Genomic DNA, 13,472 nt, shown 5'->3' on the forward strand with positions numbered 1-13,472 from the left:
AGGGACGGAATTAGTATTAAATATTGACAGATGGAAAAATATTAGACTATTCAAGAAAAATAAAATGACTTATTAGGTATTCATACTCAAAATTCAGCACGAACCAAGCGACCTTAATGATTAAGGGATTGTTGTTATCATTGAGTTCTCGAAATTGAGCATTGTGTGTTTAAGAGAATAAGCATTCATTGTCAAATGATTGAGAGTTTGTACATATAGTTGTATTCACCTCATATTTATATATAAAAAACTCAAAATTCACAAGACAACACTTAATTTATTTAATATTTAAACTTACAATAACTTAAATTGTTACTATACCAAAAATTTGAGAACGAGGTTATCATTCTTTAGTCCAACCCCTATTCAATTAAGTATTTAATAAATTCTTATATTTTTCAATTTAAATATTTATTTTTACATGAACCAAATTATTATTAGACCAAAATTATATCGAATATACTAGATTTTTAACAGGTCTGGGGCCCTTTTGGGCACCAACAGAGCCCCGCCCCTGACTCTAGGTATTATCGAACATTCATAAGTCTGGTTTGCGTCTATATCAAAATCATGGTTGTATTTAAGAGTCGATTACGTGTAAGAAAGGTTGAATTACCCCCATACTCAAAAGTTGATATCTTAAAAGAATTATGTTATTTATAAAGGGAGATTACAAAGACATAATTAATAACACTTCTAATGATGATAAATAATAATATAAAAATAATAATAAACATGCATAAGAATTAAATTGTAAGATATGTTGCATGAGGTTAGAAACTTGTTAAGAAGCTACATTATGGTCAAATTAAAGTCAATCAAAAGATTCATGTCAAAATTTTTGTTAATCAAATTCAACTTAATGATTGAACTGAATTAAGAAATTTTGGCCAAATTCATCAACTTATATCAAATTCTGGTCTAAAATTGAAGATTTTAAGAATTTAAGTCAAATTCAGTAACTAATTTCAAATTATGGATTAAATTGAATCCAATTAAGAAATAAGGCTAAGTTTATAAACCAATTTTAATTTCAATGACCTAATCGAACAAGTTCCAAAACTACAAGGCTAGAGCCTAGAAAGCAACGAAATCATACAAAAAAAAAAAGATTAAATTACAAGAACTAAAAAGGCGAGATGACAGAAAGTGTAATTTCAATGAGAGATATAGCGCCCCTTTAAATTAAGACAATGCGACTTTGAATGAATCTCTCATTCAACTTGAAGCAGAGAGAGATCTAATGTCCTTTCAACTTGAGGCAATGAGACTTCAAATGATAAATGAATATCTCCTTCAACTTGATGTGATGAAAGTTATCTTTCTCCTTTAATTTGAGGTGACGAGACTTCGAATGAATCACTCTTTAAAATTGAAGTGTTGAATGATGTTTTTCATTTAAATTTAAAATAATGAGATTTTGAATGATAAATTGTTCATCTTTTTTACTATAAAATTTTAAGAGATTTAGCATTATACTAAGAGGTTTTATAGATAACTTGAAGGTATTAGCATCACACTCAGAAGACTTACCGATGGTTTTAGAGTTCTTTTCTTCATGCTCATAAGTCTTATTGATAGCCCAAAGATCTGACATCACACTCAAATATCTTACAGAGGGCATAAAGGTCTTATAGATTGTCCAAAGGTCTTTTCATCATGCTTTAAAGACTGTTGATAGTCTGAAAGTTTTGACATCTTTTCCGAAGGTATTATAGATGACTTGAAGAACTTATCATCATGTTCTAAAGATAAACTTATAGTTTAAAGATATTTCACCATACTCGAAAGACTTATTGATGATATAGATGACTTATTATCATACATGAGATTCAAACATATGTTTTTGATGTCACTTGTCTAAAACTTCTTTCTTCTTTTTAATATCATTCTTCTAATCATTATGTCCAGGAATTTGGATTGGTTTGACATGCACTAACACTCACCTAGAATTTCTTCTCTTTTCTAAAAATCATGTTCTTTCTCCAATATGGAAAGGCAGATGTATCCTATGTCAACATGATTTCGATGCATGTCTTAAATAGATGTTGGTTTATATGATTATGTAATGCAATACTCTTATTTTTTTCCCTTCAACATTTTTGAAACGTCCGTATACCACATTTTTATCAAATGGTTTAATATACTTAATCATTTTGCATATTTATCTAATTGTCTAATCATGCATATTAACATCATATCAAACCATCAATCAATCATAACATACTCAAAAAAATATATATTAAAATGTCCATATTCCATGCACAAGTCTAAATTAAACCAAACCAAAGCACACTATATGCTACAAATTAAACTTACCATAATGCAAATGAAATGACATCCTACTTAAAGTTCAGAATTTGATCATATAATGCATTCATTCATGCTATCATCTTTCATGTGACAAGTTACTCATGCTTCCTTATTCATGTGACACAATTTAAATGCTCGTTATCATTAATGATTTATTTACCTTTGTTCAATTTGAAATACAATTAAATTCAAATACACATAGAATAAATGAATATCCTTTTAACTCTCATTTTTATGGAATCAAAGAGTCAAGTTCAGTCCTATAATGTGTAGCATAAACTAATGCCCTACACCACACCAGTCCATCACTTAAAAGAGTGAGGCTCAAGCAACATCGTTCTCTCTGTTTACCCCAGAGGTCTAAACACATCGATAAATTTTTAAAAACAATGAGTATGGATGTTCAATCGATCGATTCGGTTAACGGCTGAATCGAACTACTTAAAATTTAGTAATCGGATTTTTTCTTTAATCGTTAATTGAATCGATTTTTTTCAAAAATTATTAACTAAACCTAACAAAGTTTAATTAACTCGGTCAGTTAAATGAATTAATCAAAATTTATAAATAATATATATGATATATGATATATTTAATATTTTTGGTTAATTCGGTTAAAAACGAAGTTTAAACAATACTAAGACTAATTAATATATAATTTATTAAATATTTTATAATTTTGGTCAATTATATTAATTAATCGATTTCAAACCGAATTAATCGATAATCGAAGTTTGAAAAAATCATTAACCGTTAACCAATTGAACAAAAAATTATCAACTGATTAATCGAAAAAAACTTTGTTTTGATCGATTAAATAGGTTAAAACTGAAGTTTAAATACCCCTAACAATGAGTATACTTAATCATAAAGCATGTCCTACATATCCAAAGGTCTCAAAAAGAACACTAGGTCAACAAATCAATGTTACTTTATGCAAAGTCCAAATTGGTATACGTCATTTTCATAATCATAAATAAAATTTTGATTTCAAAATTGATTGTCATTGATAATCCATATCATATTCATATAAGTATGCTTTCTTAATCCAACGTGTACACTAATAAGTGTCGGATTCATTTCATAACATATTCAAATCAGATTCATATTATTTTAATGCAAAATTTGTGCATCAATACAAAACATACATGCTTACATGTTGATTTCCATACTCAAGAACATAATGCATACCTCTAATGAATCGAATCAATGGAAATCCAACACTTTAAATCCACCTCAAATGACACAAAAATCTATCACTAACCACAAACAATATATCCAAAAATCAATAAATTATATCATCAATCTAGCTTCCTCTTCAAACTGAAATATTGACTAAGATCATCAAAATCACTCTCAATCCCTCTAATCCCAAATCTGAATTTAATCTTTTAATCATTTTTTTTTAAATTTTAAAATCCTCTTAGACTCTAAAATTATTTTTCAGAAAATTTAAAAAATTCGAATCGACTATCTGATTATCTATCCAATTATACTAACCCAATTATCTTTCTGGCGGAATTCTATAAGTTTTGAGTCAATAGCCGAATAGCATTGATATATCCCTTGGCTGAATGCCATATTTATTATTAATGGCCAAAATATCATCCTTTGCTGTCGTGTTTTATATATATATGACTTTACGCCATTTCTTTCTATGGAAGATTCAAACTTCCTTTTCTTTATTATTATTAACCGATTGTAGCAGTTTTAACTTCCAAGAGGAAGTAGATATTTGAAATGAAAACTGGCAATTCTGAGAACACATTCAAGCAACTTGGAAGCAAAGCTACTGATAGATCCAATGTCCATGTAATGATCATAAATGATAAGCAGCATTCAAGCTACCGGACGAACGAAAGAAATGAAATTGATTTGCTTTAATACTGTACAGACTTGTGCAGGGGAACTGGATTTTCAGCTCCCAATTTCTCGATTTTAGATTTGAACTCACCGTGAATCGACGCAAGTGATCTCTGTCGAGAAGCGAAAGCAACACTGAATTTTTTAATCTCCGTTTCCAGATCTTTCCTTCTTTGAACTTCATATTTCATTTCCTTCAAAATGTTTTCCTTTTGATCAGTTACAAATTTGAGCTTTTGAGATGATTCGGAGACCGATTTCCGCAATGAATTCTCTTCTTCTTTCAACAGCTGAAACTCTCTTTCCAAGCTACCATATCTTTCTTTGGAAACCTCCAGCAAGTTGTTACTCACATCTAACTCTTGTTTAAGTTCAGATATTTCTCCCATTAGTATGCCATTTAATTGTGTTGCTTCTTCATGCTTTCTCTGCGAATGCCACACTTAAAGCAGTTACAGCAAAGAAATGCACACAATAGTATGAATCATAAGTGGTAATAAACGTCAATTCGCTACGGTGTAAAACATGTTTTTATTAAAAGATTCATCACGTACAAGTATCCAATTCGCTACGCTGGTTTAGTTTCGAGTCATTTTGTTCCAGTTTAGTTTCATGTCATTTCATGTTTGGATCATTTCAAATTTTAGTAGTTGACTTTTTCATTGCCAAACCGAATTGCGTCGGGTTTAGACTTAAGTTGATTGGATCAAATTTTCAGGTCTGAATCAGAATCGACGGGTCTGGTATCAGTAAGTAGAAGTTTGCATTTAAACATGGAAAGAAAATGCTTTCTGAAATGATAGCTTCATGCAGTTAACTAACTTTCTAACTTACCGGAAACACCCATTAATGCTTATCAAGAAAAAAATGGAATGTAAGCCACATACTGACCTCGAGTTCATTCTTTTCGTCATGACAAGTTCTAGCTGTCTCTTGAGATTTTGGACTTGTTCTTTGTAGTTATCATTTGAGAAATCCTGAAAATGCAGGCCATATATAGTAAATTAAAAATTTATGCAGTTGTCCAACACCATTTTACTTTTTTGGCATTGTAGACACTCATTTTCGTCCGAGACTCCAAGGGTCTTTATTACATAGTATATATGTTATATATATATATAATTTCAAAAATATATAATATATAGTTTTTGAAATTATTTTAAACATATAATATACAGTTTTTAAAAACGGATTTTAAAAATATATATAATAGAGTTTCTGAAAATATAATGTATGTTATATAGTTTTAAAATAAATATGGTGTACGTGTTATTTATTATATTATATATTTTATATTATTATTTAGTTATATTTATGAATATTTTTTTTTAATTTTTTTTCAGAGTGCAATTAAGTGGTCCAAACCAGAGTCCAATCCAGCAAGGGTATGAGGAAGCCCAATCGAAGCAAGCTTGACCAAGCAAGCCCGGTAAGGCTCAATCCCGTCTGCGTGACCCAATAGGGGATAGGGTTTTGTATCAAGCAAGGGCACCGCAAGGGAAGCATTACAGGGCGCGTGAAGGCCACGCGTCGATGCCATACCGAAGTCAAACAGTAAAATCGGAGCAAATCACGGAGCAAGTTGAAGGGGAAAACGTCCCTTATTTTCTAGCAACAACACGCCGAGAGAATCGGCCATGACTGCAACAATGAATCCCAACAAGATTGGGATTAACAACCCGATTCAAGAGAATTTCACCCCTCTCCAAGGGCTATAAAAGGGCCTCCGATGAAGCCGAAAGGGACATGGAAAAATATAGAAAAAGATAGCAAAACCGAAAGCAAATCTAGCAAAAAAAAAAACGTTCGAAGCAACCAATAAGCCACAAAAATACAAAAACTAAAGCAACCTTCAGTTTTTAGTGTCAGGAGGAGGAACGATCACTGAGAAAACGAAAGGTTTTCGTCAAAAATAGGTAATCACTAGAATGATAATCCTAGATATATGAATGCATGGTTGTTTTGAGGTTGTAAGGGTCCCGATTTTAAGATTACGAGGACAAAAAGATTTTTTGGGGGTAATTTTGAATTTTTTGGCCATCGGAGGTGGTTGCCGGAGCGACGGTGGACGGTGGTTTTAGGCTACGATGTGTGGCCGTTTAAGAGAGGGGAAGAGAGGATTGAGAGAGTTTTTAGGGAGTGTTATTTTGAATAAAGGAAATTGGTGATTTTTTTCCTGGTTTTTGGGCTTTATATAAGGAGGGCCTTAGTGAAATTATAAAATAGTTTAATTATTTTCGTAGTCCTTGAAAGTTTGATGCGTAATTCATTTTGGTCACTTGTTGTAAGTTTTCCCTTAGATTTTGAATTAATTCAATTTGATCCCTATTTATATTTCTTATATTATGCAAATTAACTCCCCCAACTTTTATTTTCCTCCTTGCAGCTTCCAATTAACTTCAATTTATTTCAATTTTTTTAAATTTAATTATTCTTTAATATTTATTTTAATCTAATATTTTTTTTTTATTTTTCATTTAATTTAATTTAATTTAATTTAATTTAATTTTATTATTTAACATTATTTTGGCTTCTTTTTAGGACGATTTTAATTGGTCAAAGGTAAGTAATTTATATCAAATTTTAAATTTTAATTTTCACAATTAAGACAACCGAGAAATCAAATTAGTCGAAAAAGCAATACAAGGGTGCTAATCATTCTTAGACTGTAATCGACTCCTGAATCCGATTAATTTTTGGTGAAACGAAGATTAGAAAAATGGTAAGTTAAGGTGCCCGGTCAACCTAATTTTAAATGATCGGTGGCGCCTCCATCACATCAAATCAAGTCAAAACCCGATTTCGGGCCCACTTGAAGGACGATTACGACAGCTTGGCGACTCCACTGGGAAAATAAGTGAGTCAGGTCAAAATTAATTTTCGGTTGTCTTCTTAAGCGAAAATTGTAAGTTTAAATTCTAATTTATCCTTTCGATCATTGTTATTTACTTTTTGTTTTTATTTTTTGAATAAATAGTTGTATTGATGTATTTTCAATGATTTCATCTTTTTCAAAATTCAATCTCAGGCTCTATGCCCGAGCTCCAAACCCTTTTTAATTGGAGGTGAAAGCGACGTCTTCGTGGGAATTAATTCTTTGTATAGACCTAGCAAGTAAACTTCGGGATTCATATACCTTATGTCTTTGTGTGAATTTATTTTCCATACAGACATAAAGGAATGTATCCTATCGAGTTTAACTTGGTCTACATGAGATTGTAATGAGCTTAGGACTGAGGATATGGCAGGCCCAAGGGGGAACCAGTAAGGAGAACTCAGGTACCTTTTTAGAACCAATCTGTGATGTTGCAAGGAATTAGAGCCCACCCAAAACTCCATTTCAAAGCCTAGGATGTCTTGATTTACTTACTGTTTTATTTTCTGTTTAAAACATGCAAATTAGAAATATATGCGATTAGGATTTGTTCAAGAAAATAACATGCGAAACAGAGATCATGCCCGGGTAGGAATAAAAACATGTGGTGTAGGAATTTTTATTTTTATTTCCATTATTATTTTGATTTTTTGATTTTTGTTTTTCTAACTTATTTCCTTTCATTTTTGTTTTATTTCCATTTTACATTCATTTACATCATATAAAGAGGAGTTAATCCGCAAAGTGTACGTTAAAACCTAAATAGTTGGCATTAATGGACAAATGAGTTGTAATGCAAGATGTTAGAAATGCAGAAGTACGACTATGGTCAGAAAAGACTTAGAAGGAAAAATGAGACAATCTGCAAGATAACTATGAGTCACACCTGGTTGGCTACGCTTCCATCATCCTTAAACAAAATGATACCCATGAATTGCGCAATATTTAGGACAGTTGGAAAGCTGACATGAAACATAAGTTTTACCAGCGATACGATGATATCGCACACCTGCTCTACATCAAGGTAGATGAACATTTAATTCGAGCCCTTGTGTAGTTTTGGAATCCGGGATACAACTGTTTTACCTTCAACAAGAAGACATGGTGCCTACAATTGAGGAGTATACCACCATGTTACACTGTGAAGGAATCAGAATGGATTGAGTCTTCATCAAATATATCAAGAGTCAGCCTTTCAAAAATGGGTTGGAAAAAGTTGTAGGGGTTGATGAAAATTGGATCACTAACCGGATTCAACACAAAGGAAAAGGTGAAGGAATTACTTGGACTCACATCAAACAGTTAATGAATAATCACCCTGATGAGTAGAAGGCAATCGATCTCTTTGCCCTGGGTGTCTATAGACTGGTTATCTTCTCAAAACTTTGGGATATATTGAGGCAGCCGTGGTGGAACTATTTGAGCAACTGCCCAAAAGAGTAAATCATGTTCCAACAATTTTAGCTGAGACATTCCGTTCACTAAGTTATTACAGAAAGACTGGCAGAGGGCATTTTATAGGGTGCACGCAATTACTCAGGTTTGTATCCACAATCATTTATGAAAAAAATGAGATTTTTTACTTCTGATTCAGTACTACTTACTCTTATTTGGAGGAATTCCTTAAACAAAAATGGTGAAAAGGTATTCCAAAGGAGAACTGGTAAAGGTATTCACGTACCTACAAGATAAGAACATCATATGGAGAGCCCCTTGGTTGACTCATAGTGACATTCTTTACTGATGCAGAGACTCAGGAATAGTAACGTTACTTGTGCTATGGGGAGGAGTTGGGTATTCTCCACTTTTAGTGCTTTGGCAGTTTGGGGTACGTAAGTTTGTTCCAGTCACACATGAGATATCTGGATTTTAATTTGCATACCGTGAGGACAACTACAAGAAGAAGGTCAAAGATGTAGCTAAGTCATGGAAAAAGATATTTAGTATAGAGGTTGTGGCTGAAAAAGATATGATCACTCTAGACTATACGGAATGATGAAAGTTGAGGAAGAATGAAACCATTCCCACACAAGACCATGAGAAAACTCGGACCATTGAAGAGCACCTTAAGCTGGTCCCCTATGAATTGGAGATAACAAAAAAGGAATTTGAAGATGAAAAAGAAGAATTAAAACAAAGATTAAGAGAGTTAGAAGCTAGATGATGATACTCAAAAGAACAGAGCAGACATGCTAGAAAAAGAATAGAAGAAAATCTGCTTTAAATTTGAAGATTTAAGAAAAGGGTATCAAGAGCATGTTCAAAAAAAATATAGCTTAAAAAGATCTTTCGAGTACTGGAAAGGTGAAGCCAACAACCTGAAAAGGAAGTTTGAGGGAAAAGATGAAAGAGAAACACTAAAAGAGCAGTTAAAGGCTTTCCCAAAGATGTTTGTTAGAAAGACAACACCATAACAAACGGTTAAAGACCAAGGTAGTTGATTGGAGAGGTCTCTTCAATGACAACAAGAACCATATGAAAAAACTATAACAGAATTGGAGGTCATTATGAACAAATTCAAGAAACATGCAAATAAACTCCAAATTATTCCTTTTGATGGAGGAATCCAGCGGCGTTTCCGTTGGGAACAGACTCAACAAATGGTGAAGGCTAGAGATACAATCATTTAAGACTTCTTAGAGTATGTACAGAAAGTGGCACGCCACTTGCATGGTTTGGCAAGAGAAGTTGAGGTGGTTTTACAAGGTATTCAGTTAATGACAGAATAAACAAGAAGACTTGTCAACCTATTAGAAGCCATTTGAAGTCTAGAGGACCTATCTAGAATGTACCTTTGAATTGTTTTTGGTCTCTTAGAAGTAACACTTTTGTCCCAATAAAGACTATCTATAATAATAGACATGATTTGGATCAATGCCTAAAAAATTTCTTATATCATGCATTTGTTTTCATATTTTCTTTGCATTTTTCATTTCTTTACATTCAAATTAACTAACAGAAAATGTCTCATTAAAAAAGGAACAAACATTGAACACACCTCATCCTCACAATACGTGTTCAAAGAAGAAGAAGATGAAAGCTAAGATCACTCAGTTTGAGGAAAATATGCTAAAATTGCAAAAAGAACTTGAGGAGAAAATGAGTCAGAATAATCAAAATACCTTGGATTCTATCACCAGGAACCAAGAGTCACTGGTTGATCAGATCGTTGCAAAATTGTATGACCTAAATCAAATGAGTGCCCCTGGGCCAGGGGCATCTGAAGGGGTGGCTGTACCATCTACCCCTCAGCTGGTTATCTCACTTGGAATCCTACCAGGACTGCAAGGGGACTCATCTGCTGTAAAAACACAAGCTTCATCTACTGTAAAAGCACAAGTTTCGTATACTGCAAAAGAACATGCCTCTATAACCAACCCCCAGAATAACCCAAATGATTATCATATTCCAGATTTTGATGAGGAGGATAAAAAAAGAATATGGAGGAGAATATCAAGCAGTTGAAGATCAAATGAAGATAATCAGATGAGAAGACAATTATTATGGGGTTGACACTTTGGAATTAAGTCTGGTCCCGAATTTCATTATTCCTCTGAAGTTTAAAGTCCATGATTTCGAGAAGTTTGATGGGAATAGTTACCTTTCAGCCCATATTACCATGTTCTGTAAAAAAAGGACAGTATATGTGGGAAATTAATAACTCTTGATTCACTGTTTCTATGAGAGTCTGGCGAGTCCATCCATCCGGTGGTATAATCAGCTGAACAGTTCACACATCAGGACAGGGAAAGATCTCGCCAAGGCATTCTTGGAGTAATATAAGCATGTAAATGACATGAGACAATATTGTGTCATGTTACAAAGTATAGAGAAGAAACATAATGAGAGTTTCAAGCAGTATGCACAACGATGAAGAGATTTAGCTGCTCAAGTTCATCTACCTTTGGATGAGAAAGAAACATGAAAGCTCTTCATACACACTTTGAAGGCTCCTTTCTTTAGACACCTGGTCACAATCACATCAGGGAACTTTTCTGATCTTGTTATAACTGAAGAAATGGTAGAAACGACCATAAGACAAGTGGAGATAGAGAGATGTGAGTCAAGCAGAAGACTTCCCATAAAGAAAAGAGAACGAGAGATCAACAAAATCAACACTTTTAATACCAACAAAACTATTACGATCTCTAAGTTAAAATCAACTACAGTTGTACCGTCAGGTACTTCTAGACAAGATACGAGGGAACCAAGGAGGGAAAAATTTCAATTCGATTCCCATTACATACAAAGAACTTTACCAACAGCTTTTCGACACACATGTGGTGTCATTATACCAGTAAAACCACTAAACCCTCTATACCCCAATTGGTATGATGAAAACGAACATTGTGAGTATCATGGTGGTGTCCCGGTGCATGCTATTGAAAATTGCTTTACCTTTAAGAGGATCATTCAAATGATGCACAACAGGAACTAGATTCATTTCAACAACTCAGAAACACCTAACATTACACAGAACCCTCTACCTAACAACCAGGAAAGAGGGGTTAATGCAATCATCGAGGAGAGGCGTAATATAGTCAAAACTAGTGTTTTTGAAGTGAAGTCTCATCTGCTTGGGTATGGAAGCAAATGGTAAAGACATAATTTCTTTTACCACATTTTAACACATCGGAATACGAATGTGGTAACCATTGTTATTATCACAATGAAGAGGGACATGATGTGCACGAGTGTTTCGAATTTAAATATTTGATCCATCTTATGATAGGCACGAAGAAGTTGAAATTCTATGAGACAAACAAGGACACTTCGAAAGCTGATGTTTGTGCGACTAGAGATTTATCTAAGAAGGGATATGGCATGGACCACCCTTTGATAATCACCACTAAGGCGAAGATGACGAATAAGACACCGAAAAGGTGGTGATAGTGACACCAATAACTTTTCCTTACAAAGACAACAAATAACTACCTTGGAAGTATGAATTCCAAGTGAGTTCTTTGAAGGAAGATGTTAACGAAGTGAGGTATTCTGTTGGGAAATACTATTCCCAAAAGTCTAGCTTACCCCAGAGAATGCTTGAACCATTCAAAGAAGATGAACTAATAATGAACGAGCCTATAAGAGAGGAGGAAGCTGTGGAGTTTTTGAAGTTCTTGAAACACAATGAATACAACATTATAGAACAGCTACATAGTCTTCCAGCATATATTTCAATGTTGACACTATTACTGAGTTCGGAGACACACGGGAAGACACTACCGAAGGCCTTGAATAAAACATTTACGCCAAAAGACATACCGATCAATAAGTTGGATTGACTGATTAATAATATCTAGGATGATAATCTAATCTCATTCTCTGATGATGAGATTCCATCCGGTGGAAGGGGTGGGGCTAAAGCGTTACATATTACCACTCATTGCAAGGGGCATGCTTTGACGAGTGTATTAATTGACAATGGCTCTTCCCTTAATGTAATGTATTTGGTCACTCTTAAGAGATTACTAGTTAATATTTCCCATATGAGAACATGTCAGAGTATGGTTCGAGCATTTGACGGGAGAAAGAGGAAGGTGCTCGGCAAAATTGAAGTACCATTAACCATTGGGCTTGCCATATACAACATAGAGTTCTTGGTGATGGACATTATGCCTTCTTACAACTGCCTTCTTATAGCTGGGGCAGTACCATCAACACTGCACCATAAAGTCAAGTTTGTTATTGATGGGACTCTAATAAATATCAATACTGAAGAAGACATAGTGGCAAGCGTGTCCATTGAGGTCCCTTATATAGATGTGAATGAGGAAGTTTTGGAATGTTCTTTCCGATCATTGGAGTTTGTCAATGCCATATTTGTGGCTGAAAGGGGTAATATTCCCAAACCTAGATTCTCATATTGCACCAAGATGGAAATCAAGCAAACTTTGGGGAAAGGTGCAAAGATAGAAAAAGGATTCGAGAGTTCTCTACAAGGGAAAATATGCCCCATTTTTCCTATAATCAAGCTAGACTAGTTTGAGCTTAGATATCAGTCCAATCATTAATAAAGAAGGAGAGAGATTCAAAGGTGCAAAGAAAAGATGAATGCAAGATTAACTGGAGAAGAAGTTCAGTGGGAACCAATGTCTTTTTCTCCCCTCCACAACACGTTCAGATTTAGTGGTTATGTTTTTGAAGAGGAAGCAAGGATGACTTTAACTAATCTGGAAGAAGCTCTGAAGGTCTTAAGCATCTATACTATAACAGCGGATGACACCAAGGATGTTAATAGATCCAGGGTTCGTGCTTAACAACTAGACTACTAAAGAACTACATGTGGTTTTCAAATCTTTTTCAAAGTAATACTCAAACTTTCCCTATTTGCTTATACCCGTGGCAATAGGTGATCTTTTGTAAGGGTTGATGAATTATTTCTATTTATATTTCAATAAAAGATTCAATTTTTCTTTCT

At 33.7% G+C, this 13,472-nt stretch overlaps 1 protein-coding gene across 1 annotated transcript; it reads right to left on the reverse strand.

Annotated features, from left to right (window-relative positions):
• Nucleotides 1-4,163: 4,163 nt before the first annotated feature.
• LOC120202052 (kinesin-like protein KIN-7N) lies at nt 4,164-5,114 on the reverse strand. The gene is made up of 2 exons (XM_039202543.1): nt 5,068-5,114; nt 4,164-4,604 (listed from the first exon to the last, which is right to left on the reverse strand). The coding sequence occupies exon 2, from the start codon at nt 4,563-4,565 to the stop codon at nt 4,194-4,196; it is 372 nt and encodes a 123-aa protein (XP_039058474.1). The 5' UTR covers nt 4,566-4,604; nt 5,068-5,114; the 3' UTR covers nt 4,164-4,193.
• Between the last annotated feature and the right edge of the window lie 8,358 nt (nt 5,115-13,472).

This window comes from Hibiscus syriacus, unplaced genomic scaffold (genome assembly GCF_006381635.1).
Source record: "Hibiscus syriacus cultivar Baekdansim isolate YM2019G1 unplaced genomic scaffold, ASM638163v2 tig00008146_pilon, whole genome shotgun sequence".
Lineage (NCBI taxonomy): Eukaryota > Viridiplantae > Streptophyta > Magnoliopsida > Malvales > Malvaceae > Hibiscus > Hibiscus syriacus.

Coding starts and splice junctions, on each gene's coding strand:
- LOC120202052 (XM_039202543.1), bottom strand. CDS start 4,565: ATGGGAGAAATATCTGAACTTAAACAAGAGTTAGATGTGAGTAACAAC.